Raw genomic sequence first — 27654 nt, 5'->3', positions numbered from 1 at the left:
CTCTCTGCTTTAGGCTCTTGTTATGCTAGTTTTTTTCCAAGCTGACTCACTTAGTTTTTGAAAGGTACATTTGACTCCACCCTCCTATGCAATCAATCCCATTTTTATATTCTACTGCTGGCACCATGGATAACCATTGCATAACCAGCTTTCTGAGAAACATGTTTGTCCGAAGCACAGACAAAGACCCTTGTGATATCTGTTTGTTTGTGTCCTCTTTCTCCCAACTTTGAGTGGGTTGCAATCTTGGCAAACCGAGTCTATTTTTCCCCTCTTCATTGCCAAGTTTTCCCACGGTGCAAAAATTTCCACTGCTACCCCAAGGTTAGCCTTATGACAGTTTTGCCTAGCTAACCTTTGGGGTGTGGGGACATATTGCAGGATGTTAAGTCAACCAGGGCATTCATGGTCAAGGGATGTCCCATTAGCCCTGGCAGTTTGACACTGATTGAGGACAGCAATCACTTCCAATTGTGCTCCATATCCCTATAGGATTTGTATGCAATCTAGGGTGGTGATTGAGAGGGGACATGATAGCCCTCTTTAAGTATTTGAAAGGTTGTCATTTGGAGGAGGGCAGGATGCTCTTTCTGTTGGCTGCAGAGGAGAGGACGCGCAGTAATGGGTTTAAACTACAAGTACAACGATATAGGTTAGATATCAGGAAAAAATTTTCACAGTCAGAGTAGTTCAGCAGTGGAATAGGCTGCCTAAAGAGGTGGTGAGCTCCCCCTCACTGGCAGTCTTCAAGCCAAGGTTGGATACACACTTTTCTTGGATGCTTTAGGATGCTTTGGGCTGATCCTGCATTGAGCAGGGGGTTGGACTAGATGGCCTGTATGGCTCCTTCCAACTCTATGATTCTATTTGGTTTCTGATACTGCTGAAGGATCTCCCTGTCCATTCATTGCTTGTAAAACACAGTGGGGAAGGTTCAAGAGGTGAACAAAATTCACCCTTCTGGGAAGAAATAGCAGAGTGGAGCCTGTGTCCAAGGCAGGAACCCACCAGAGACTGTGGGGGAGCTACTGTTTTCTTCCCAACCTGGATGCTAAGCAACAAAAGAAACAAAAACATCATAATTCCCATAACTGCTCAAGACCTGCTCGGGTTAGATTGGTGTCCCAAGCCAGGTATACTTATTGCCTGCCCCTGCATCTTTACAATTCAAGCTGAGCCCCTGAAGTACATCAAAGTGATACATCCATGTCATCCTCACGCTGCGTCGGAGAATTGGGAAGAGAATTTGAAAGCAGTGACATCATGTAGGTGAGGGGACGAGGTTGTGGGCATAACAGACAGCAAGGCCAATCCATGAATAAACTGCCACTGCTTGCAGAGATGGTGTGAATGCCCTCCAAAATCCCTGTTTTATATTGGCCACTATAATGCCACAATAAAGGACAGCAACACATGCATTTCTCCACTGTGTTTACAATGCTGCTGATAGGGCCATGTGACCAATAAACTCTCTCCAGCTAGAACACAGAGTCCTATATGTCAACCTGTGCCTTCTAGTGTTTGCAGAATCAAAACTTTGCTTTGGAAACATTCCGAGGTGCCCAGAAGGTAACACCGGTTACTTGCCCTGACAGGTACCAAAGAAGCCTGTACTGCAGTCGTGAAGAAAGATTTATGTCCTCTGGCAGAAGATGTTGAAAGCACATGAAAGCCAACTTATGATTTCTTAACAGTTGGCAGTGAACAGTGTGCCAGCCGAACTGCTTGCTCCAGACAAGGTGTGAAACCAAGATGGGCTGGGAGACTACGATGGAAGTACATTGAGAACTGGCAGCTGATTTCTGTATCTGATGAACATCAAACACTATTCCGGAAAGGCTCACAACTCAGTGGCAGAACACAAGATCAGCGAAGCCCACTTGTTGCTCTGGTGCCAGTCTTCTAAGGCTATTCCTGTCCTCTGAGGAGCAGGAGCGGCCTTGAAAGACACTTGCCAATGGCCATGGCACCAGAGCAATAAGCAGGCCGCAGTGCTGGGGCTCGCTGTTCTATTGCCGCAGCCGCCTGTCTTCCGAGGCTGCTCCCGCCCTCCAGAGAGCAGGAGCAGCTTTGAAAGACTAGCGGAGGTGACAGCATGGCACCCATGAGCCACAAAGGGAGTGGGGAGTGGTGGGTGGAGGGAATCTGGGTTTCTGGGACTGGGCAGGGGACAAGGATTCTTGCCCCTTATATAGATGTTTCACATAAGGGGCAAGAATCCTTGTCGGTAGATTATTTTTCTTTCATAATGACAACTTCAGTTTAATCATTTTACCTTCTAGGGGAGAGTTCGGACTTGATATGATCTAGAACCCGATCATTTGTCTTTTGGATGGTTCACAATGTCTGTAAAACTCTCCTCGAACACCACCTTTCAAAAAAATCCGTGTTCTTTCTGCCAGCTGTCATCATTGCCCATAGCTTGCCACCTGTATTCCCCTACAATCGCTAGAACCAGAACTTGCCGCTTCATTTCTGCTCTGGAATTGTCCATCCAACTGTAAAAACCCCAAGTTGACCCCGGAGAAGAGCCATAATATGTGGGTTAAAAATAATTAGATACAGCCAACAATTACTTTATTAAAAGGCTAGGACAGAAAGTTGAGCCTTTGTCTTTGGTGAATAGCAAGACAAACCCTGCCTTGCGCAGAACAGGAAAAAGCAAACAAATGACAACAATAGTACAGATGGCAGGCTATTGTGTTTCACAGGAAACTTGCGAAACAGAGGCAGGCCGCCAGAAGACCCTACCAAATTGGATTGCTTGAACGTCAGATGCTACTTTTAGAATCTGCTGACTGGAATAAACCGGACAAATATAAATCCCATTAAATACAAGGTGCTTTTAAAAAAAGTTTGGAACTTGGCTGACCGTGGCTCCTCTTTAATAAGAGACCTTCTGCACTGGGCCCCACTGTTCCCAAATGCTGCTCAGTGGAAGGTCGGGAGATAAGCAGGGGTGGGGGAGGCTAAAATGTCACTTCCTGTGCAAACCCAGAAGTGACATCACTGCATCCACGTGCTGCTCTAGGATTCCCTTGAAATGGAATCCTACGATGTCACAACAATGCAGCGTCACCACCACATCACAACGACGTGATGCAATCTAGCACCTTGTTTATTTAGTTAGTTATACGGTCTTCGGCCAGGGTACAAAAATAGAAAGGATAAAAACAAAATCTAGCACTGAAATCTACCTCCATTCTTGAGGATGGAGATCTGGGAAATTATAGGCCGGTCAGTGTAACATCAATACCGGGTAACTTGGTAGAATCAGTTAAGGACAGAATTAGAAGGCACATTGATGAACAAAAGCTACGGAGGAAGAATCAGCATAGATTCTTGTCTCATTAATGGTACCTTTTAGAGTTCTTTCAGGGAGCGAACCAACATGTGGACAACGGTGGCCCAGGAGATGTTGTTCACCATGGCTTCCCAAAAGCTTTTAATAAAGTTCCTCATCCAGAGTTCCTCAGTACATCCAGGAGTCATGGGATAATCCTCTTGTGGTTAACCAACAGGAAACACAGAGTACAACAGATGATAAGGTAGTAAGAAGTGGGGTATCACAGGGCTTGGAACCAGGTCAGGTGCTTTTTAACTTGTTCATTAATGATTTGGAGTTTAGAGTATGCAGTGAAGTGGCTAAGTCCGTGGATAAAACTAAGTAGTTCAGAGAAATGAGATACAGGGAAGATTGTGAGAAGCTCCAGAGGGATCTGTTAAGGCTGGGCAAGTGGGTGTCAACATGGCAAGTGAGGTTCAACATGAGCAAGTGCAAAGTAATGCATATTGGAGCAAAAAATCCTAACTATAAATATACATGGATGGCGTCTGAACTGGCAGTAACTGGCCAGGCGAGAGAGCTTAGAGTCATGGTAGATAATTCATTGAAGATGTTGACTCAGGGTGCGACTGCAGTAATACAAGAACTTGGGTGGACACTTGCTGAAATTAATAAGCAGTAGGTTAAGAAGCCATCAAACCCTTCTCAGAAGAGTGGCCAGTCTGGAAAGTCATCCCAGAACATTTCTAGGAAGCAGGGAAATGTGGGTATAATAATATGTTCTATGTACACCGCCCCGAAACACCAAGCGAAGGGTGGTACAAAAATCAATCAAACAAACAAAAGGAAGTACTTCTTCACCCAAAGAGTAATTAGCGTGTGGCATTCACTACTGCAGGAAATGGTGACAGCTAGAAGCATAGATCACTTCAAGAGGAGACTGGATAAAGATATAGGGTAAAGGTTCATCCGTGGCTATGAACCATAACACATAGATGGAACACTCTGTTTGGGGGCAGTGATGCTCTGTATTCTTGGTGCTTGGAGGGCAACAGTGGGAGGGCTTCTGGAGAACCGGCCCTGCTGGTGGACGCTGTGATAGCATCTGGTTTTGGGTCACTGTGTGCCAAAGAGTATTGAGCCAGATGGCCATTGGTCTGGTCCATCATGGCTTCTCTTATGTCCTTATGCTTGCTCCATCAGCAATGTTGAGGGCGCATTGGTGTTTGTTGTGGCTCCACCTCCCGCATGTTCTGGGGCTTGTCGGCATTGTGGCTCTAGGATTCTCTTGGATCTGCTCTTGGTGCTGCTCTAGGATTCATTTGAAACCGAATCCTAGACTGTCACAACAGTGCAGCATCACAACAATGTCACATTGGTGTCATTTCTGGGTTTGTTCCACACGCAAAGTTGCAGCACTGGTGTTTGTTGAGACTCCGCCGCCTGCATTTCCTGGTGCTTGTCAGCACTGGGTGGCAAGCCTACTCAGAGTAGCTCTTCTTGCAGTTTTTCCCTTGGTCTTCTAGGGCAGTGGCCCCCAACCTTTTTACCACCAGGGACCGGTCAATGCTTTACAATTTTACTGAGGCCCGGGGGGGGGGTAGTCTTTGGCTGAGGGATGTTGCTGCCGCCTGAGCCCCTGCTCCACTTGCTTTCCCGCCAGTGCCCCTGACTTCCCGCTGCCCACTGGGGGGCGCTGCCACCAGCAGCTGCACAGTGCCATACTGAGGGGGAGCCCCAGCCATGGGGGCCACTGGAGAGCACCAAAGGTGAGCCAGCAGCAGAGTGGCAGGGCAGCCCCCAAGACAGCAGCCAGGGAGAACGATGAGGAGGAGCCGCGGCCTGGTACCAACTGATCCATGGACCAGTACCGGCCCATGGACTGGTACTGTTCCCCGGATCGGGGGTTGGGGACCACTGTTCTAGGGGATGCATCAGTTACTCTGCGGCAGTAGGTGGGGCACTGGTAGCTCACAAGCTACTTTTTGGAATCCCCAAACTTATGCTAGAACAAATCCACAAGCTCTGGCATTGGTTTAGCTACCACAATGGCTACCAGTGTTCAAACTAAGAAGGTTTCCTATCCTAGAGAGACAGATGGGGTGGAATAGAAAAGGTGAAGAGGGATTGAGGGTACGGTTTAAGTTTGCTCATGAAAACTGGAAAATCGACAAAACTCTAGGCTGTTTTTTAAAAAAAGGAATGAGGATTCTTCAGTGCAGTTGTCTTGTATTTCCCTCCAGACATCTCAGTACTTATAACCTTTGCAAACAAATACCAAGCTTCGCTCTGGAATGAAAAAAGGACAATATAAGAGCAATACAAATAGATTGCTCTCTTAAGTGATACTGGCACGATCTTTTTGCCTTAGTACAGTCTTCTTCGATGTTATTTGAGAATGAAGCAAACGGGGAATAGAACACGGGATCAAGTGTGGCTATTTAAGCTTAAGGACTGTAATGGATGTGCATGATTCTGTTCCAAGAAACACATCAGTACAATGATAAAGATAGATATATTCTATCTAAAATGACAAAAGAAACGTCGAGGCACAATGCTAGACCAAGAGTGCAGTACTTCTAAAAATGAGAGTTAATTCTGGATAATTAAAAACATCCCAAATCATTCCATCCAGGATATTCCCAACTGGTTTTTTTCTGTCCTAGAAACAGAATATGAACGAATGGAAGCACCATAATGAAGCTATGACTAGAGCAATACAGAGGAAAATCCTTCAAAATAAGAGTTTTTTTTTTTACATGGCCTGGAGCAGATTTGTTTTGGCCATCTTTTCCTAGGTCTTCTGTTCTGTGGCAGCCGGCATGCTACCAGTAACTCACAGCTTACCTGTTGGTGATCCCTATTCTATAGATAGTCAGACCTACCTGATAGTAGAGTCTTGGACTCTACCACAGAAGAGGTGAAAACATTCATTCCCCCCCCCCCAAGAGCACGTGCAGCCAAGGCCTTTGCCAATCATAAGCAAGAAGAAGAAGAAGAAGATGGTGGAAGAGGTGGAGGTTGGCTGGGCAATGAGGAGACACGGGGAGGAGGTCCAAATGGGATGAGAATGAGTGAAGAGAAAAGAGGATCTGCCTTCAGCAGCAAAGAGTGAAAAGCATGCCCCTTTTCTCTTTTTCTGCCATCAAGTCAAAGCTGACATGGCAACCTCTTGGGGTTCTCAAGGCAGGAGACTAACAGAGGGGATTTACCATTGCCTGCCTCTGTGTCACAACCCTGGTATTCCTTGGTGGAATAACATCCAAATATTAACCGGGGCCGACCCTGATTAGCTTCCGGGATCTGATGAGATTGGGCTTGCCTGGCTATCAATGTCAGGTCAGGTCAAGCATGATCCTACAGTAGTTTAGAAGGCCCCCAAACACCACCATAGGAACAACCTGCACTGGAAACAGGTAGGTTCAGAGTTCAGAGCTAAGAGGGAACTGCCGGGAGCTGTCCACTGGAACTCTGCAACGCATGGTGCTGAACTATGACAGTAATCCCAGGATCCTTAGGGAGTTCGGTACTGGAGCTTGAACCCCACAACTTGACACAATCTCACCCTAGAGGTACGAGGCAGCCATTTTAGGCCCTTACTGCCCAGTTCTCCTGGTTGCAGCCACCTCCTTCATTTCACAAAATCCAGACCAGCAATGACAGTCATGATGTATCTAGTTGAGTCACGTTAACCTAAACGAACATCTTAAAGATTAACAAAATTTTATCCCAGCATAAGCCTTCATGGGCATCAAAAACACGGAAACGTTTTTACGTGTTCTGAAGGTGGGAGTGTGCACAGTTCAAAGAAAATGGATTTCAAAAATTGTTCCTGGAGTAGCTGGGCATTACTGGGGAAATTATTTCAGAGGGCTACCCATAGAGATAAGGAGCTTCTTTTATACTACTGGAGAATTCACTGCTGAGCGATGCAGTGATGACCACTAGTATAGGTGGTTTTCAGAAGGGATTGGCCAGATTCTTTGCAAGAGGTTCATCAATGGCTGGTAGGCAGGGTAGCTAAAGAGACCCTCCACATTCAGAGGCACCAGATCTCTGAACACAGTGCTGGCATTAGGGGCAATGGTCAGTAGAAGGTCTTGACTTCTATGATTTGGTGTTGGCCTCTGTGAAAAAGGATGCTGTCCTAAATGAACCACTAGCTAGCAGGGCTCTTACAATTCCTAATCTGCCATAAAGCAATAACAACAACCCTACACAGGGTGATGAATAGAAGATCCGGCTCCTGTTTAGCAACCGGATGTCTTTCAAGATAACCATGGTTGGCATTCTACAGAAACCACATGCTGTTGCCAGGATCAGGAGATGCTTGAAGGAGACATTTTGTCATCTGGAACTTGTGCCCTTTGCAATGAGCCGTTTGGAGCGTACAGCAGTGTTAGAAACATTGAATCATAGAATAATAGAGTTGGAAGGGACCTCCTAGGTCATCTAGTCCAACCCCCTGCACCATGCAGGACACTCACAACTCTATCGCTCATCCACTGTGACCTGCCACCCCCTTGAGCCTTCACAGAATCTGCCTCTCCATCAGATGCCTATGTTTAAAAATTTCCAAAGATGGAGAACCCACCACCTCCCGAGGTAGCCACTGAGAAACCACTCTAACTGTCAGGAACTTCTTCCTGATGTTTAGACAGAATTTCTTTTGAATTCATTTCATACCATTGGTTCTGGTCCATCCCTCCAGGCAAGAGAGAACAACTCTGCTCCATCCTCTATATGGCACCCTTTTAAATACTTGAAGATGGTTATCAGATGCCCTCTTAGTCATCTCCTCCCCGCTAAACAGACCAAGCTCCCCCAACCTTTCTCCATACGGCTTGGTCTCCAAACCCCTCACCATCTTTGTTGCCCTCCTCTGGACACGCTCCAGTTTGTCTACATCCTTCTTCAACTGGGGTGCCCAAAACTGAACACAGTACTCCAAGTGAGGCCGAACCAGAGCAGAGTAAAGCGGTACCATCACCTCCCGTGATCTGGAATGATACTCCAGGTATTCGGCCCTCTTCATGATTCTATCCAGCTAAAATATGTTTCTGGTTCTGACCCAGAATATCATTTGTATATCCCTACATAGTTCTCTGGTTTTGCCAGCTGCCTCCATGCTCCCGTTACTTTGGTTTTTACAACGGGGGGGTTATATGGAGGAAGATCTGTACGGTTCTGCCACCCATGCCAAATACAAGATTTTATTTATTTTCCCATAGAGGCTCACAAACCAAAGCATAATAATAACAACAACAACAACAACAATAATAATAAAAATCACCAAGAGAATAAGAACAGCCAAAAACATACAGCCTGCCACTTTAAAAGCAGAGGAAGCCCCAAGATATCCTGAAGGGGAAGAGAACCACAGAGGCAAGAGGCTACTGCTGAAAAAGCCCTGACACTGGTCCCCAGTATCCTCCCCTTTGAACGCAGGGGCAGAGTGCAGAGCTAGGGAGGGATATATCAAGTGACGGGCTGAACAGAATGAGCAGATGCCTCTTCCAACCACAGGGACGCAAGAAACTGCAGCTAAAGCATCTCAATCTAGCATTAAAAATACCTGCAATACATCCAGGTCCGCATAAACCCCTGCCTGTTTTAATTAACACAGTGTTTCATGCACTTCCTTACAAACCGGAAAAAAACCACGATCAAGAAACTATAAAACCTAATCCATTGCACAAACAGGTTCAGGATCGCATCTGACAATTCCACAGTGAGCAAGACTGCTTAACTTTCCTACAACAATGTCAAACGATGGAAGTTGCAGGGCGACATTTCACGCACTCTGCCATTAGAGCAACCGGATTGGACATGTCAGAAAAGCATCCTATTCTGTCCTAACAATAAGGCTAGGAAGGCTTGATTTAATGTGGACACGGCTGACCACTCCACACTTCAGTTCCACACAGCCTCTACGGCAACACCGCAACGTTGCTAGCATGCCTGTGTGCCCTGCAAAGGCACTGAGGTTCCAGAAAGACACTTTGCAAGCCATCTATTGCACTCGACGGAGAAAGAAGGAACACTCACCTGCCAAAGAATGCACCGCTGCTTACGAAGGAGATTTCATCCGCCAAATCCATCTCCCCTGAATACAAACTGCCCGTTACGTGGATGCTAACTCGGGGAATTCCATCTGACGGCTTCGGCTGCGGCACTGAGCGTGCCCCGGAGGATCCTTCTCGCTTCGACTTGGTGATCTAGAGAAGCAAAGTGAAAATAATTTTTCTTTAAAAATCGAGGACAAAACCTTCCCAGCTCAATTGCAGCAGGCAGGGGGGACGTGGCCGCTTTTTAAACAACAGGGCTGTGAATTCCACAGCAAAGAATGAGTCAGCAGAATTTTCCTACCAAATGAACAGATGCAGGTCTCCAGCTAAAAGGCAACTGCAAAAGCTTGAACTATGACACAGCCAAGTATCTTGTATCGCATGAAGCTGAAATCGTGCTTAAAAGCTGGGGATTTTAAACAAGTAGCACAATGTCACGGGAGGCTGCATTACGACGTTGTGCGTGTTCTTCTTCTTCTTTTTTTTTTGAGCAATGAATTAGTGCCTAGCCAAAGGAAAGTCATATTATTCCAGTGAGGCTGGAGCAAAGATGTTACAGAAATATTGCCACAACATTAGAGGGTTTTCAATTATTGTGTGCATTGTGTTAGCAGCACAGGTATACAATAGCTAAAAAACCACAAGTTGCTATGTTTAGAATACCATAGTGATTATGTAAGTCTCATATTCAGGTTGCAGGTTCTGATAATTTTAAAATGTAGTGCCTTATATGCATGGAGAAATGTTAGACACGCTTTACCTGCAATGGACTGGACACGGAAGGAGCTTATAGAAGATGGCTTGGTGGAAAGCATGTGGCCAAATTGGAGGCTCCGGGCATGGATAAGAAAGCATTCTGGGGCTCACATAGCTCAGTAGTAGGACAGTGCTCATGTCCACAGATTTATCCAGCTTTGCAGCAAATGGGGAAGCCAAAATTTATGTAAGCTCTTTCTACATCAGCCTTTCTCAACTTTTTTACCATTGAGAACCCCCTAAAGTATTCTTCAGGCTTTGAGAAACCCTAGAAGTGGTGCAATCGTGCAGAATACAGTTGGGAAGCATAGCTGTGCAAATGCCCACCTGGGGGCCCTCTATGGCAAAACTCTATGGTAAAACTCATCCTTGGCCATTTTGGGAGGGAGGGGCAGGTCGACATGACCACATATGGTCCTACCACTCCACAAATGTTTAACAAATTTAAAAGAGCTCAAATGTTTTAAAGCTATTAAAAAGTAACTATTTGACAAAGGTGTGCCCAACAGATCTTCTTTGATGATTTTAGACGAGCTTCTATAATAAACTGTTTATATTTTTCTAAAATTGCTCTTATCCCTAACGTTTTGGGTTCTCACCTGTATTTCAGGTTGGGTTTTTGTTTCCTTTTTTGTTACTTGTTAACAAATTTTAAAAACATATAAAAAATCAACCAACTTCCACTCATTCGAGTAACCCTTCCAGGGCTGTCAAGAAACCCCAGGCTTTCACAAAACCCTGGTTGAGGAAGCCTGCTCTACATCTTTGAACTGTGGACTTACTTGTCCACTTGACAACTTCAGCCCACTGCTTATTCCTTGCAGTGGTGTCGAGTCAAATGCAGAGGAATGAACTCCACAAACTAAGGCTACAGAATAATGCAGAGATTTTGCATGACAATCCACATAGTCACTTGTGTGTCTTTGACACTTGGAAAAGCTTTCCTGCCAGAATCTCCTTAGTCTCCATTTACCTATGACACATCCCCAATGTCAAATATGTTTGTGGAGCATTAGCACTGTAATTCCCCCGGGTTATATATTTCTACAGCACACAAAGTAGATCTTGTCAGTATAGCACACAAGGCAGATACTGTCAAGGATCACAGGTCTCAACCTCCTGCAAATAGGGAGGGGGTGTAGCTCATCTGTTTGCATCCTAGGTTCAGCCCCTAGCATCTCCAGGTGAAAGGATCAGGCAGTAAGTGACGTGAAAGACCTCAACCTTAGACCCGGGTGAGCTATTTGCCAACTGGTAGACAATGCTGACCCTGAGAGACCCTGATAGATTCTGACTCAAGCTGCTTCCATATGTCTAAATGTCACCGGGTTCCTCCAGCACAATTGGCTTACTGCTTGTCCTGGGACAGTATGCAAGTGTCTTGTGGGCTAAATGGTGCGTTAACTGCTCCCTTTGTTTAAGTGCAGAACGAATTGTCTCCGGGAAAAGCGAACACTCCAATGAATTCCTTGCTGAGATAAATTCACAAGTAAAAGCCATAGAGTTTATTAAAGGTAAAGGTATCCCCTGTGCAAGCACCGGGTCATGTTTGACCCTTGGGGTGACGCCCTCCAGCGTTTTCATGGCAGACTCAATACGGGGTGGTTTGCCAGTGCCTTCCCCAGTCATTACCATTTACCCCCCAGCAAGCAAGCTGGGTACTCATTTTACCAACCTCGGAAGGATGGAAGGCTGAGTCAACCTGGAGCCGGCTGCTGGGATCGAACTCCCAGCCTCATGGGCAGAGCTTTCAGACTGCATGTCTGCTGCCTTACCACTCTGCGCTACGAGAGGCTCTTAAAGAGGCTGTTTATTAGCATCAGCCAAACAAAAGCAAAACCGTGTGCAAACTGCCATGTTCTCTATAGCTCTTCATCAGAATCCGTTAAAAAAAATAAGGTGGGGACACAGAGAAAAAAATCTCTCATCTTTTCATCAACATCCCATGCTAAAGAACTTATATTTGCTTAGTTAGAAGGCCGTGAATTAAGGCTGCTGCATATAAAGACTTTATAGAACATGGGAAACGCATATGTTGGAGGATCTATGCACAGTTTATATATACAACTGATTCATCTGAGAAGGTTTTGGAAACAAAAGGAAGCCCATTCTGTTACTGATTACTGACAAAATGTCAACTTGGGCGTTGCTCCTTCAGTTGCATCCATATTGAACAACAACAGGCTCTAGACGTCAGCTCAAAATTGGGTTTCAAATTACCTTCAATGGGTACCTGCGCCTTGGGCTTTGGCAGGAGAACATGGGTTGGTGATGGTGGCGTGCCATCCTTGCAGTGTGGTGGCATGCCTATGTCACTTCCAAAATCAGATGCCACATTCTAGCATTCCACAAAAACCCTATGGAATAACTAGAGTTTTTGGGGAATGCTAGAGTATCCCAGGTGATGTGCTCACATCACTTCGGGCACACAGGAAGTGACATCATGAGGTCTTCAATGAGGGTCCCCCCTACCCAAAACATTTCCCACTGGTTGCCAGGCAACTGCAGATCAACAAACAGGACCAAGGGCTATTCAGGAGCCTTTACTCTTAAGTATCTACGTTTTTGTAGACATGTCATGAGCCAGCTAGCCTGGGAGTGGCAGGCTATAAAATAATAATAATGATAATAATGATAATAATAATAAAGTCACAGCTGATTCAGGACAACCCTGTACAGTTTTCAAGCCCGGAGATGTTTAGAGGTGGTTTGCCATTGCTAGCCTTGGTGGTACTGACCTTGGTGGTCTCCCATACAAATAATAGCCAGGGCTGACCTCTGTGTGAGCGGCCACTCATTGACCCAGGATGCCCCCCTCAGCAGCAACCTGTTCGTTTTCCATTTTAAGATTATAGCTGCTATGTTCTACTCAGGATGCAAACTGCTCCACTCAATTGAGAAAAATAATTAGAGGGAACATTGGCCAACCCTGCTTAGCTTCCAAGTTCTGCTGGGATCAGGCTGGCCTGGGTCTTCTAGCCCAGTACTTTGACAGGTACATGATTTTGGGCGCTTGTCTTCCCAGCCCTACTTTCTAAGACCCTTACAACTGGAGTGTTTAAATCTGGGAGTGCATATATGCAAAATAGTTGTTCTGCCAGAACTATGGCCTTACCTAAATTCTTGTAAATGTACTACCCTCTGTCTTATAGTTGTATAGCCTTGCTGGGATACAAACACATGGCTTCTACACCCAAAGTGAGAATCATGCCTCAATGCATATTCGAAGGAAATGAAGACAAGGGATACCTTTATGACCAGTTTCTTGCTCTTTCCAATATACTGTTGCTGCCCTTCACCAAATTTCCCACAATAAAATGAAGTAGAAGTTGAGCTTGAATATATTTTTGAGTAATACTGCTTTCTTTTGTCACAGTTCACGTCTCTTCTCTATCCTGTGTCTAGTGTCTTTCAGCTTTCGTTTCCCTGAGTCCTGGAAGTTTGAGAGGAGAATAAAAAGCTCTCTACTTTATTCATTTATTCATTATTTTACTTCCGTTACGCCCTGCCTTTCTCCCCAACCAGAGCCCAAAGTGGCTTACATTGTTCTCCTTTCCTCCCTTATATCACAACAGCCCTGCAAAGTAGATTAGGCAGTGCACGTGTGACTGGTCCAAGGTCATCCCACAAATTTCCATAGCAGTAGAGAATCAACACTGGGTCTCCCAACTCCTAAAACTCCTGCCCCTAAACCACACTTTCTCCTTGCTACGCAATGCATCATTTTATGGTGAACTCTACCCAGCCCCCCAGCCCCTTTTAGTCCATTTTCCCCTAAAACTGAAAAGACTCAGACTCTACAGCCTTTTGTACAGCTCCAATAACATGTTGATCATTTCAGCTGCCCTCTTTTGCACTTCTTCCAGCTCTGCAGTACCCCTCTGGAGACAAGGATACTCCCTTGGCAGACCTGGATGGCTAAGTGAGAGATTTATCTAAACCGCTGCTAGTTCTCGTTGCTTCTCCTCCAGTTTCAGCTACCTCTGTGACAGCTTATATAAGCCCTAGTGGCTGTCCTGGCTTGAACTGCTCTGTTGGTGACACTTTCAAAAACAGGTTCTCAAATCGAACACCACAGCCAGCCAGTTGTTCCACCCACCCAACCCACGTGAGATACCAAATATTGAGCACCTCTGGGATTGGCCGACTCAAGAAGGGGTTAATCATGATTTTGGTAGGGACTAACAAAGTAGCCCTTCTGTATTTGGGCGTTTAAAAGAGATCGGAGGTTTATTGTTCCATGCAGCATTATGAATTTCTCCCCAGCTTTTAGGCACCATTCCAGAAGAGGTGTAAAGACGTCGGCCATTCTGGGAAGAACGGGAATCCAAGAATCAATGTGAACCTCTCTCTCGTCCATTAGCAGGCCCTCCAAGGAGATATTTTGGGCAGCAGGAAAGCTAAGACGCATGAACCCAACCCACCACAAACCCAGCTGCCAGTTCCAGCCCCGGCTGCCGAGAGGCCTCAAGGAATTCTCACTGGAGAATTCCAGCCCTTGCAAGGGCTCTGAGCTAAAAAATAAACCAGACAACCTCAAAGCTAGTGTGACTTCTGGCGCTTTCACATACACAAAACAACACACTTCCAACCCAGTTTCTATGCAGCTGGATCTTACTGTGCGAAATGACAACCTCCACTGGCAAGCGGTTGCCGAAATGGAGCTGCATTATTTAGCATGTGTGGAAGTTAAATCCATTTATCTTACTTCTTTTAAAAAAGACCTGTTAGCGAAGAAGCATCCATTCCAGGTTATGGGTGCCAATTGGAAGACGGAGTCTGGGGGAGGAGTTCAGCAGGGATAGAACACTATGATTTAGGGCACGGGTAGTCAACCTGAGATCCTCCAGATGTTCATGGACTACAATTCCCATGAGCCCCTGCCAGCGTTTGCTAACAGGGGCTCATGGGGATTGTAGTCCATGAACATCTGGAGTACCACAGGTTGACTATCCTTGATTTAGGGTATTCCCCTCCTCCCCATTAGTGCTAAAGCACACATGAGTCCTCTTGGAAAAAACAGAAATTATTCACACATATCCTATACACATTTTGAATAATGTAGAATTATGTTTTTCTTATCTGCAAAGACACTGACCGACAAATCTACTAAATGTTTGTTCCAATGAGGGAAGGTATCTGCAGAAAAACCTTTGAAGAGAATATCTGAAAGCTCATAAAAATCCAGTTCTTGTTTACTATCCTACAGCCCATTTGAGTCCCACAGGTAGAGTTATTTTTGTTCGCATTGTTGAAAGAGATTAAGGGGAAAACAAAATTAACATTAACAGGTGTTTTTCTTGACCTCTTCTGTAGCTGCTGCCCAGATGATATTATTTACAAACAGAAGTTATCAGCAGGCTGCAAAGATCATCATGGGTCATAAGGGTAGCAGAGGTCCCTAAAACTCATTTCGACATGGAAGCCGGTATCTTATTTTTCACCTTTGCCAACTAAATAGTCATGAAAAAACAAAAAAGAATTAATAACCAAGACAAATAGCCAATCCTGGGCACCGTTCCTTAAGCAGAATGCTGTTAGGGCGCTATAAATATAGAAACATTCTGGTAGTTAATTTATTTTTTTGCTCCCCCAACAAGCAGCTTTGCCAAAAGGAATGAAAGCACAGCTGAAATGCCAAATTCCATCTAAACACCCGGAAGAAGTTCCTGACAGTTAGAGCGGTTTCTCAGTGGAATGGGCTTCCTCGGGACGTGGTGGGTTCTCCATCTTTGGAGATTTTTAAACAGAGGCTGGAGAGCCAGCTGACAGAGAGGCTGATTCTGTAAAGGTTCAAGGGGGTGCAGGTGACAGTGGATGAGCGATAGGGATGTGAGTGTCCTGCACAGTGCAGGGAGTTGGAGTAGATGACCCATGAGGTCCCTTCCAACTGATTCTGTGTGCCCCAAAGGCGAGAATGCACTGTTTGGAAACCTGCTCCTTCTCCATTTATGGTATTCATGTCCAACAACACAGAATGACGTGCTATCAAAAGAATTCTGGGTGCCTACTTGACATCCTGGCATTGTTACAAAGGGCACGATAAATCATGCAGGTCTCTTGGGGCCTGCAGACAGTTCCCATAAACACCACCGATTTCTGCTTCTCTTCAGCCTGAAGGGGCTGCAGATATCCTAATGGGATGGAATGGCCTACAGCTGCCCAACTATGTCCATGTTGTTCACTCCCCATCCGAAAATGGGTTTGCAGTACTTGATGAATCTGGGTATTTTCCTTTACAAAACAACTGCAGTTTTCAAGAGCAGTTTTAAATCACAGAAGAAGGAAAGATAAGCACCCTCTCTGAGAGCCAGCTTGGTGTAGCGGTTAAGAGCGGTCACTTCTAATCTGGCGAACCGGATTTGATTCCCTGCTCCTCCACATGCAAGCAGCTGGGTGACCTTGTTTAGAAGCAGTTTAGAAGCAGTTTCTCTCAGTGCTCTCTCAGTCCCACCTACCTCACAGGGTGTCTGTTGTGGAGAGAGAAAGAGAAGGTATCCTAAGCCACTTTAAGACTCCTTTGGAAGGTGAAAAGCAGGGGATAAAAACAAACTCTTTTTTCTCTTCAGAGCAACTGCTTGTGCAGAAAATTAACAGATTCAAAAACAGCAGAATGCCTTATGCAGGTGTTGTTCCTGTCAAGTCTAATTTGGCCCTGAATTTGCAAATATTTCTCCTGAGATGATAAGGGAAGCCTAGGCTTTCAGGAACCCACTAGATCTTTAAGCTCAGGAGTTCCCCAACCTTTTGGAGCCTGTGGGCACCTTTGGAATTGACAAATACACATGAAGGCAGCTTAAGTGCAGGGAATATTATTTTTTTAAATACACTGTGAAAGAGGATAAAACCAACACTGAATCATAGAATCACAGAATAATAGAGTTGGAATGGACCTCATGGGTCATCTAGTCCAACCCCCTGCACTGAGATGGCAGCTGTACGTGAAGCAATATTATTTTAATGCACACAACCAGTAGCCAATGAGAAACGCTACTTGGCCCCAGCTACTTTCTAAAAACACTTGGGAGGGGCATTAAAGATGACACCACATTGGGGACCCTTGTTCTCACTTACCCAACTGCCCTCATTTTCCTTGCAAACAAACACTGCTCTGAACTTAAGGTGGTCATCCCAAACGTGTATGTGCCAAGTTTAAGTTTCTGGTTGAGACATTCCCATGACTGTAAAGGCCTCACCTTGTACAGAGGAACACTAACAAAACAAAGCAATCCACATAGACAACTCATTCATCAGGAAGAGGAGATCTACACTACCTTTCATGGCAATGTTCTACGTGGAGAGATTTTTATCCTCCCTCTTTTTTTCTTTGGTACGGAAGAACATTCAGCCATAGAAGCCCCGTGCTTACAATATGAAACAGTGTAGACTAGACATAGATTTACCACCTCAATGAAATCTAGGGCAGATTTATCACGCTAGATGTTGAACTTGGCCAGTAAAGCTGACTGGTAGCGTAGGTTCAGGAACAACAAAAGAAAGGACATCTTCACACTGCAGCGTGTAATTAAATGGAATTCACCACCTACAGGGAGAGGACTACTAAAAGGAATAGAACAGATCCATAGACTGCGTCATGACCGTTCTGCCAGGATAGTGAAACAGAATCATTTTGTACAGAGGCAGCATACGTCTAGATATTGTACTTAGAGCAGGATTCCTCAACCAGGGTTTTGTGCTCTCAAATGTCTCGCGGCGGTTTACAAAATCAATAAAATACAATAAAACCCCCTAAAATAGCCCATTAAAATATATTAACTCGGTTCTAGTTGCTATGAACTTGGTACGATCCCGAAAAGCAGTTTTTGTGTTCCAAGCAAGCAAGTTTTCATTATGTTCTAGAGGATGTCATTCAGACGACAGATGGTCCCCATCTCGGATTCTGAAAACAGACTCTGCCTGTTCTCAGGGTTTGTAAGACAGACGAGCATGTCCCAGCCTGCAGAGGCCTAGAGCAGCACTTCCGAGGCAGTGAAGGCCTCAGCCGTCCCACACATGTGAAGCCAGCCAAAACAACAGCATTCTGTGGGTTGCTCAGAGATAAAGGCCTCGGTATTTTACTTGCCCCTCGAGGCACAGGGCCAGATTCCTCATGTGAGCCCTTTCGCAGGTCTTCAGTCATTCAGTATTTTAAAATGAGAATTCACTTTGGGTTCCGAAAATACAGTCGCTGTAAAACTAGAAAACTGGACGAGTAACTCATTTAACCACATTTGACAAAAAGATGTGGCCAGGAATAAGACAGACCTGTCCCACCAGGCCTCTGGCCGAGGCCCTGAGAAGTGCTGGCTTCACTTCTGGAAACTGAGGAAAAATCTGCCCTCCAAGGATCTGACCCCTTTCCCCAACCTAAATTAGTTGGGGGCTACTGGAACATAAAACATTTTATTGAAGGTTTATATGACAAGATCCTGGGGCTTTACGCACCGGGATCTTTGTTGCAAATTGGTCACTGAATGAAAAATCGCCATTTAAAATAGTGGAATTCGTCATTATGCATACCTGCCTTTGTAGTGGAATCCAGTTGCGTTTTGTAGCGTTTCCCACAGCTTCCGGTCTCGGCAGAAATCGCTAGAAAGGAAGCGCTATTGCCAAGCTCGTCCCGCCCCTGGCCGTCAAGCAGCCAATGGGCAGCCGTTAGCATGCTCCCAAACAGCCCCTTTCCCTTTAAGAAAGGTTTTTTTTAAAAAAAAACAGACCCATTGTAACGAATCTGTGTAGATTCGTTGCAACGGAGAGACCCATCCAGCTGCCTAATGTGAGCTGTCGTTTGATCGTATGATCGTTGCCACGCTGCCTTGAGTGAAAAAAAAAAATCCCCCCCCCCTCTCACGGGCCCGATTTTCGGCTGAATTAATGTGTAAAAAATAAAGGGACTTTATTTCAGCAAACGGGCTTTTCTGTGGTTTGTGCTTAGTGACTAAAGGTGAAGGACTGAAGCCAGGGAAGCCTCTAAACAGAAAGAGGCTCGCTGGTGCGTTTATCCCCGCTCGCTCGGAGAAAAAAAAATGGCGATCGCTTCGCCGGAAGTTTGGAGGACAGGCTCAGGAGGAGGGACTTTGAAGAAACCGCAACAATGTTAACGCACAGGTCTTTTTCGCTAGTGTTGCAGATTGGTTGCAAGAGTGTAGCGCTTTCCGGAGGGTGAATCCACTTTTTGGGATTCCCCTGAAAGCGCTACAAGGAAGCGCTTTTTGCAGATTGGTTTCAGGTGTGTGGCAGATTGTCTACGACGTCGTGCGTTATGGCAAATCAATAGCATTTCCAATTGGCAACCATTGTGCGATTTTGAAGGCGTGCAAAAAGCCCCCCTGATTTGGGGTGGCCGTCAGCCGAAGCAGTGACCAACACATCTGTAATAAGGACCTTAGGTGACGCAACTCTACCACAAACTTTGAAGAATTGCTGAGAACTCAGACGGAAAAAAAAGAAGAAAAGAAACAAAGTTTATTCATACAAAGAATTAAAGCAGAGGAAACTAGCGGTCTCCGAGACGGATTCCAAGCTTCGAATTAGGCCTGGGGGGCAACAGCTAAAACCAAATCAAATATAGGAAATGGTATGGAGGCAGCTGATACAACAGACACCATAACAACCGAGCCTGTCATGACAAAAGGCTCGCTAATGATATTGAGGTGGGCTTGATTAATGATTGATGCTTATTGGAGGTGAGGTCTTTCATTCCTTGTATCATTCAGAGGCTTTTTCACTCCAAGACAGCCTCACCCAATTAGCTGTGGTCTTGCTTCCCTCCATTCAATTTTTTTTGTTCTCTGCTGGTCAAAGTCTGGCCTATCAGTCTTGCAAGCAAAACCTGGAAGAACACAGCCCCCAAGAAGAAGATGGCACCAACAAAACAGAGTTATGTACCGAAGACATGACAAGGGTTGGGTATGCTGGGGTTTGAAAACCAAAGCCCTCTTACCTCTGGATCACAAGATCTCAGGTTCCTAATGTGGGGAAAGATCTCTCTCTCTGAGACCCCGGAGAGCCACTTCTGGTCATAGTTGACAATACTGATTCTGATAGAATCAACATTCTGACTCTGTATAAGGCAGTTTGATATGTCCATTCCTCATTAACTTCAGGGGGAGTCTTGATTACCAGGTAGAATTGAATTGAAGTCTATCTCAGGCAATAAATTCTGAATGCCCCTAGAAGGTTGCAAGTTTCTGGTCATTTCATTTATTGTGTTGTTTACCACAAAGTGGACGCCACTTAGATTGTCGCCCTCGGGTATTTAAAATGTCATGGCACAACGGCGTCCTTGAGCAGGAGTAAATCGCATTTGTCTCGTTTTTTCACTTTATATTTGCTTTTGATTATCTGGAAAGTTACTAACCTTGACACTTCTGCAAAAGTGACACTGGCCTTTCCAGCACCCTTGAGAAGACCAGGAAGGGTAAACACAGACAGCGGGCTGACATTTTCAAAGAAAGAAACGATTGTGCTTTTGGAAAACAAAAGTCGTCCTTCGATCAAGGATATTTTTCATATTTGCCACTGCTAACCCTCAGTTCAAAAATTAGGACTTCACTTAGTCGTCAATTGCCAAATGGAATTTGAAGAGCTCTGCATACAACCCAAAGGACACTTGACTGCGAGAAAGCCCCACTGAATAACATGGGACTGGGGAAGGCACTGGCAAGGCCACCTTGTATTGAGTCTGCCATGAAAACGCTGGAGGGCGTCACCCCAAGGGTCAGACATCACTCGGTGCTTGCACAGGGGATACCTTTACCTTTAACCCTGTTTAGGATTACCAGCTCAGTTACCTATCTCCTGGTGGGGCTTGTCTGGAAATTTCCCAGAATTACAGCCAATCTCCAGAGGACACAGATCAGTTCGCTTGGAGAAAATGGCTGCTTCAGAGGGTAGACCATATGGCAGTATATCCCACTGAGACCCCCAATCCCACCCTCCCTATGGTCCACCTTCAAATCCCCAGGAATTTTCCAACCCAGAATTGGTGACCCTCTCCTCTGATCTGGGTAAAAATATAACAAACAAGGCAGCCCTTTTTGCTGTAGCAGCAAGGCAAAAATCAAAATCCGGTATGTTCCTTGCAGAGGGGCCATATAATTTACGCTTATTCTAGCATGTTTGATATTTGGACTTTTAAAAACTGTTGCAGACTCGTGGAACATAAGTATGTTTGGTCAATCTCACTGAACTTTACGTGCACATACTCATGTGGAACAGGTTTACAATGACGTACGACAAAGCAAATATATTTTACTGACTGGCTATATTTGGGGGAAAAACACCTTGGGATGGCAATGATCAAAACCATCATCCAGCCCTGCCTTGAATTGTTGACATGTGAAAGTCTGAGCACCTCTGAGACGGAAAGGGAGAGGAGACGGGTTGTTTTCCTCTAAAGCTTTACTGCCTGCAATAAAAAGCCCTCTGTTATCGTCCTCCACAATGTAATAAAACACCCGGCTTCAGTTCTGTTTAGGCTAGAACAAACATTAATGTTCATAATGTAAATGATCTCTGCCAGTCTCCAAGGCTTTCTGCTGAATCTTTCACAATCTCTCCCTGTACAGCAACACAGGCAAAATTCTGACCTGTTCCCAAAATTATGCATACACCCATGTAGTTCTGCTCCCAAACAGCAGAATTTTCATGAAGTAATATAAAATATTATTCAAACTTCTTTGCCTCTAGGACCCACAGGTGACTTTCCTGCAGCAATTCACATGATGCCCAGATTGGATTATTGTAATGGGGGCTGTCTATGAAGAGCATTCAAAACCTTGAACTGGCTGGGAATGCAGCGGCCAGGTTGATAACAAGGCGCTTTGTACTGAAGCTCTCTGTTTGACTGACTGCATTTGCTTCCAGGTACAAAAGACTAGGTTTTATAAATAAACAACACAGAAGCACACATGTCCAAGAACTAGGTTTGCCAGATCCCCCCCTGGCAGGGGTCAGGGAGACCCCCATCACCCTGCAAGTATTTGAGAGGCTTTGCTCTAGTTACTCCCCCCCTCAGAAGTGAGCTGGGGGGGGGGGAGAAGACTAAGTTACAGATACCCTCCCACTACAAACATTTATTTGGTGTTCACTTACAGAAAATCAGGAAGGAAAAGCCCATTTCAATAGAATGCAGGACAGTGTTTCTGGTCAAGCCCCAACTGCCCACATCTATCTAATCCCCAAGTCAGGTGTTGGTGGTAACTGGACAGCCCACTCAACAGAGGGGACACACTGTTCCCTTTGCAGAAGATGACACTGGAAGCTAAATTGGTCCACACTTCTATTTGTACTGTAACTAAAGTGGCCACTTTATCATCACAACAACCCTGTGAGGGACATGAGATCCTTCAAATGGAGATGCAGTAAATGGAACCTGGGACCAACTGCACGTAAAACTTTTGTTTGATAGAACCTGGAGCCCTATCACATGTAGCTGGATGTCATGGAGTGCCCTAATTTCACCTCTTAGATGTGTAGCTAGCGGCACATCTAGCTCTCTTTTGTTGTGTTTTTGTAGAATGTATTAATAGAGGCAACGTTTTCATGCCAGGTCTTTTCTCTTGAACTGTTTCTTTATTCTGGGGAACAATGAAACAAGTAACTTCACTTACTGAAGCCACTGAAGGAAAATGTACACACAAAAGACACTTGAGACTCTGATTCCTTAAAAATAGCATCTAGTGCTGCTGGTTTTAGAGGGGGGAAGGATGCATAATAACAATTTGTACAGGCTCTGCTCTCTAAATGTAAAATAGGTTCAAAAAGCCAAGAAAATTTAATAGCCTGTGAACCATTCAAAAAGCCAAGAAAATTTAATAGCCTGTGAACCATTTTACCTTTGTTTGTGCTCAAGAAGCCAGCAAAATACAATGTAGTTTGGACACAGAGATACCTACTGGTGTGTTTATTGGGCATCTACTGATTTCATACTAAATGTTTGTTTTGGCCATTATTTCTCTTCAGCCTGTCCTGGGTATAAGTCTGTGTGAACCCTCCCAAACCCAAACTTAAACCTCCAGCTGTGCACAGTGCAAGCCACACAAAAGTCTGGAGTTTTCAAACAGGGACACAACCAAGGGAGGAATTTCCAACTGATAGGAAACTGTGTTCCCTACAATTCGGAGAGGGGCTGGCAGCTCCTGCTTATGCTTTTGAGCAGTGGTAACACCATACTCAGCCTCTTCGTCATCCCAAATGACGGAAAGTCTAAGCCAGGGAAAGGAGATATGTCATTCTTCCCAGCATCCCGGAATCCACTTCCTGAAAATGAAATTCCACTGAAGGCACAGACCGAGGAAAGTAAATGACTCAAGTGCAGAAACTGATATTATGCAATAGACTTTGAAATAAAAATACATTTCCTGTACTGGACAGATCAGAAACAAAATCTATATTTGCCATCACTAGTGTGCAAAGCTTATATCTTTTTTAGCTATAAATATACTCTGAGCTTAGCCAGACACATAGCATTAAGGCGCTAAGGTTTAGAGTCAGAGTGGTATAGCAGTTGAAGTTTTGGGACTAGCATCGGAGAGACCCAAGTTCAAATCTCCACTCAGCCATGTAACTGGGTAATCTGGGACCCGTCACTCTCTCTTAGATTAACCTACTTTGAAGGGGAGAGCTATGTAGGGAGAAAGACATGTAGGGGAGAGAGGGGGAGAGCTATGTAGACCATGCCCTGAGGTTCATGGAAGAAGAACCTGGCCCAGCAGGGCTTGCGGTGGACAGCTGGTTCCTTCCCACCTTGAAATAACTGAGAGGAATTGGTAAACTCTAAATTTCCCTGAGGTGTTATACCAGGGAGGGAATTAAATATAGCTCTTATAGTTGACTAGGGGCCAAGCCTGTTGCATTCAGGAATAAAACGGGCACTAGATTAGGGATGTGTGGAAGAACTCTGTGGATGGCCTCCCTTTTCCCCCAGGACCTCGAAAGGCTGCATTCGCTGGCAGGGGCTCCTGGAAATTGTAGTCCATGGATATCTGGAGGGCCGCAGTTTGACTACCCCTGCTCTAGGAGGAGGCTGCTGCCACGGCATGCAGATAAGACTAAACCACAAGAACCAACCGTTGCTCAAACGCCAGAGTATAATTCTTGATTACTGTGAAAGTCTCCCTCAAACGATAAGGTTTAGGAGTCTGGAAATGAAGTGGGGAGGAGCTGGGAAAAGGAGGGAAAGAATGAAAACATCTATGAGTCGCAGTCCCAATACATGCAAGCAACGCTGAAAAGTCCAGATGGTGTAGCAGGTTCCACAAAGACACCGCTGCAAGTGTACCCAAGTGTACCCAGAACTCGGGAAACCCTGTCTCGGAAAAGGGCACTATTTCAGGAGTGTTTTTAAAGTCACCGACACGAACATGAGCGGCCAGTGCACCTTCTGCAGTCGGGGACACTTGTGCTAATACCAAGTCCAGCAGGTTCAAGGAATAAGACACCTGCATGTCACATATCTTCCTGGTTTGGCACGCCTCTCCTAATACATTCCAATCCAGTGCCCTTGGGAAATGACACCAAGGCAGTCACAAATACAACCGATTACTGCTGGAGTTCTGTACATACTAAGGAGATGAGCAACGTCAAAATCAAATGAAAAGCACAAACGTCAGCCTGGCAGCAGAATGGCTGCAATCTCTGGCAGCTTCCCAATGAGTAAGGCATACGTGCCAAAACCTACTAAGAGCCTATTTCCAGTACAGCTTCGCTGAGATCAGTTCTAGAGGATCCTTTCTTGTTTATCACGGTCACTCAAAGAAAGAACAGGTGTCTGATTTACCAATTTACAGAGAAAGCGATCCTTAATAGAAGCAGCCCAGAGAGAGAAGCATGCTCTAGTTATGCGCGAAAGCAAAGCTCTTTGGAGCTAGCCTCTCTGCTCACTCTTGAATTGGGAGGGGAAAGAAAGACAGGCAGAAACTTATCCAAAAAGCAAACCTGTTTTTCTCTCAGTCCAGAAGCCCAGTTCAACTCTAGTGGTTTGGGGAAAGAAAGAAAAACATCTGGGGATCCAATGAAGCTTAAGGGTTTCATGCCTAAAGCTCTGGCGAATTTCTGGGCTTTAGAGAATTTAGGCCATTCCTGAGCTCTGGCTTTCCTGAGTTCCGGCCAATAAGTTCCTGCAGATTTGGGGTTGCAAAGGGTAATGACTCCGGCTGTAAGCAAATCAGACATCCACCAAGCTACTCCTCCTCTCTCTCCTTCACCAGAAAGGTAAGAAAGGCCAAAAAGAAACATTCCTGTTTTTAAAGAGGCCCAACTCTTTAAAGATCCTGGACCCAACTCTTTACAAAACAGCAGCATTAGGTTTGGTCCGGAGATGCTCTTCTTAAGCCGGCAATTAGAACGATGGCTTTGGACAAAGCACACTCGATATTCAGTTACCTGCAGCTGTTCTCGGGCATCCTTTTTTCCAAAACCATCACTTTGGAAACAGCACCCTGAAGAAGACCAAGAGTGGGAAAGAGGCAGGCTTTTCTCGACTCCTGTCCCTCTTCTTTATATTACATATTCCTCGGCAGCCGACAGCTGTCTGAAGCTTTGCCCATGAGGCTGGGAGTTCGATCCCAACAGCCGGCTCAAGGTTGACTCAGCCTTCCATCCTTCCGAGGTCGGTAAAATGAGTACCCAGCTTGCTGGGGGGTAAATGGTAATGACTGGGGAAGGCACTGGCAAACCACCCCGTATTGAGTCTGCCATGAAAACGCTAGAGGGCGTCACCCCAAGGGTCAGACATGACTCGGTGCTTGCACAGGGGATACCTTTACCTTTATCACTTCCCCAACTGGCTTCTCTCCCTCCCTTCTTCATGTATTTAGTTGAGGTGATAATGTGGCTAGGGGGTTGTGGCAAGAAGTCAAATCTCACTGGCCCTGATCTACCTTGGCAGACTCACGTAACACAGATCTGCTGCCTTGCACAGAATCAGAACCCTGGTCTATCACCATCGGTCTTATCTGCTCTCCAGGGTCTTCCACATCACCTACGTCCTGTTCCTTTCCACTGGACATTCCTGGGATTGAATTTAGGACCTTCTGCATGCAGAGCAGATGCTCTGCCACCGAACCACAGCCAGTTCACTACCGGTCAACTTCTGTTCCTATCAAGGGGAAGGGGAAGAGTGAATGAGGAAAGCAAGGCAGTGTGAGGGGTGTGGTAGCTAGGAGGCGTAGCCAATGGTAGAGCATCTAGTTTGCACGCAAAAGGGCCCAGATTCAATCCCCAGCATTCCCAAATCTAAAAAATAGGTAGCAGGTGATGGGAAAAGCCTCTTAGAGCTGCTGACCAAGCACTGACTTTGATAGATCAATGGACTGATTCAATAGGAGGCAGTTCTGTGTGTCCTTGTGTTCAAGGAAATTCAAAACAAGTTCAGGGGGAAGATGGTCTATCCTGCAGAATGCACAATAACAATATACCTTTCCTTCACTAAAACTGGTGAAGGGCAGTTTGTTGGTAGGCCAAAGGGGGCAATAGAGTACCCCACTCTCTGTATAAGGTTTTGTTGCTTTGTTACCATAGAATCATAGAGTTGGAAGGGACTTCCTGGATCATCTAGTTCAACCCCCTGCACTATGCAGGACACTCACAACCCTATTGAGGCCTTGGTCCTACAGGTTCAAATCCTGACAATACTACAGTACTAACAACTGTACTATGGGTTCAAATCCTGACAAATCCTTGCAGCCTCAGCTCCTCGTTCTCTGCCCACCAGCACAAAGCTCAGGCTTGTTCAGAGCACCGTGCCTCATCTGGCAAGAAACAGGAACGTTCTTAAAGGGTGAAATGCAAAGAGACTAATTAAAACAAAATTCTGTCAAGGAGACTGTCGTGGAAGCTGTAGCTATTAATTACCAGTACCTTTTTTCTTGGGCTTGGCTTTGGCATTTCTTTCTCATAACTGCTCAATATTATTGGCAGCGTCCGCTGGCAGCTGGCCTCCTGCAATTAGATATTATTTAAAAATTATAAGGCACAAAAACAGAGAATTCATCAGCATTGAGTATTACACCCCTTCCTCTTACCCCTCCCTCCATGAATGAATCTTATGGGTTTAGTTAATCTATTTGTCCCCTGCCTTCCTCCCCAATGGGGACTCCAGTCATCTTACATCCTACTTGTCTTCATTTTATTCTCATAATCCCATGAGGTAGGTCAGGCTGAGAGAGGGTAACTGGCCCAAGGCACATGTTCTCATGGTACAAGTGGGGACTTGAACCTGGTCTCCCAGACGATGTTGGTGGCGGCGGCAGCAGAAGCAGAAGAAGCAGAAGAAGAAGCAGAAGCAGAAGAAGCAGAAGAAATAGTGGTGGTGGTGGTGGCCAGGATTACAATGAGAGTTCACTTGGAGAAAAGGGCTGCGTTGAAAGGTAAAGTCTATGACATTATAATCCTCTGAGGTCCTTCCCCTCACCAAATTCTGCCCTCCCCCAGGCTCCACCTCCACCAGGAATTTCAGAGCCCAGAGCTGGCAACCCTACATGGGTCCACTGTTTTCTCTCAGAGGGTTGCGATGAGGGTAAAACGTGTCAGGGGAGAACC

General features: G+C 45.5%; 1 protein-coding gene across 4 annotated transcripts in view; it reads right to left on the bottom strand.

Annotated features, from left to right (window-relative positions):
* Positions 1-27654, bottom strand: part of FAM13A (family with sequence similarity 13 member A) — a 152008-nt gene that overhangs the window by 86839 nt on the left and 37515 nt on the right. For all 4 annotated transcript variants that reach the window (XM_077300899.1, XM_077300901.1, XM_077300900.1 and 1 more), the window contains 2 exons: positions 26974-27054; positions 9335-9504 (listed from right to left, as the gene is read on the bottom strand). In XM_077300899.1, coding sequence (XP_077157014.1) covers positions 9335-9504; positions 26974-27054 — 251 coding nt within the window. The remainder of the gene's footprint in view (positions 1-9334; positions 9505-26973; positions 27055-27654) is intronic.

This window comes from Paroedura picta, chromosome 10, assembly GCF_049243985.1.
Source record: "Paroedura picta isolate Pp20150507F chromosome 10, Ppicta_v3.0, whole genome shotgun sequence".
NCBI classification, from domain to species: domain Eukaryota; kingdom Metazoa; phylum Chordata; class Lepidosauria; order Squamata; family Gekkonidae; genus Paroedura; species Paroedura picta.
This window is presented reverse-complemented; position numbering and strand designations above follow the sequence as displayed.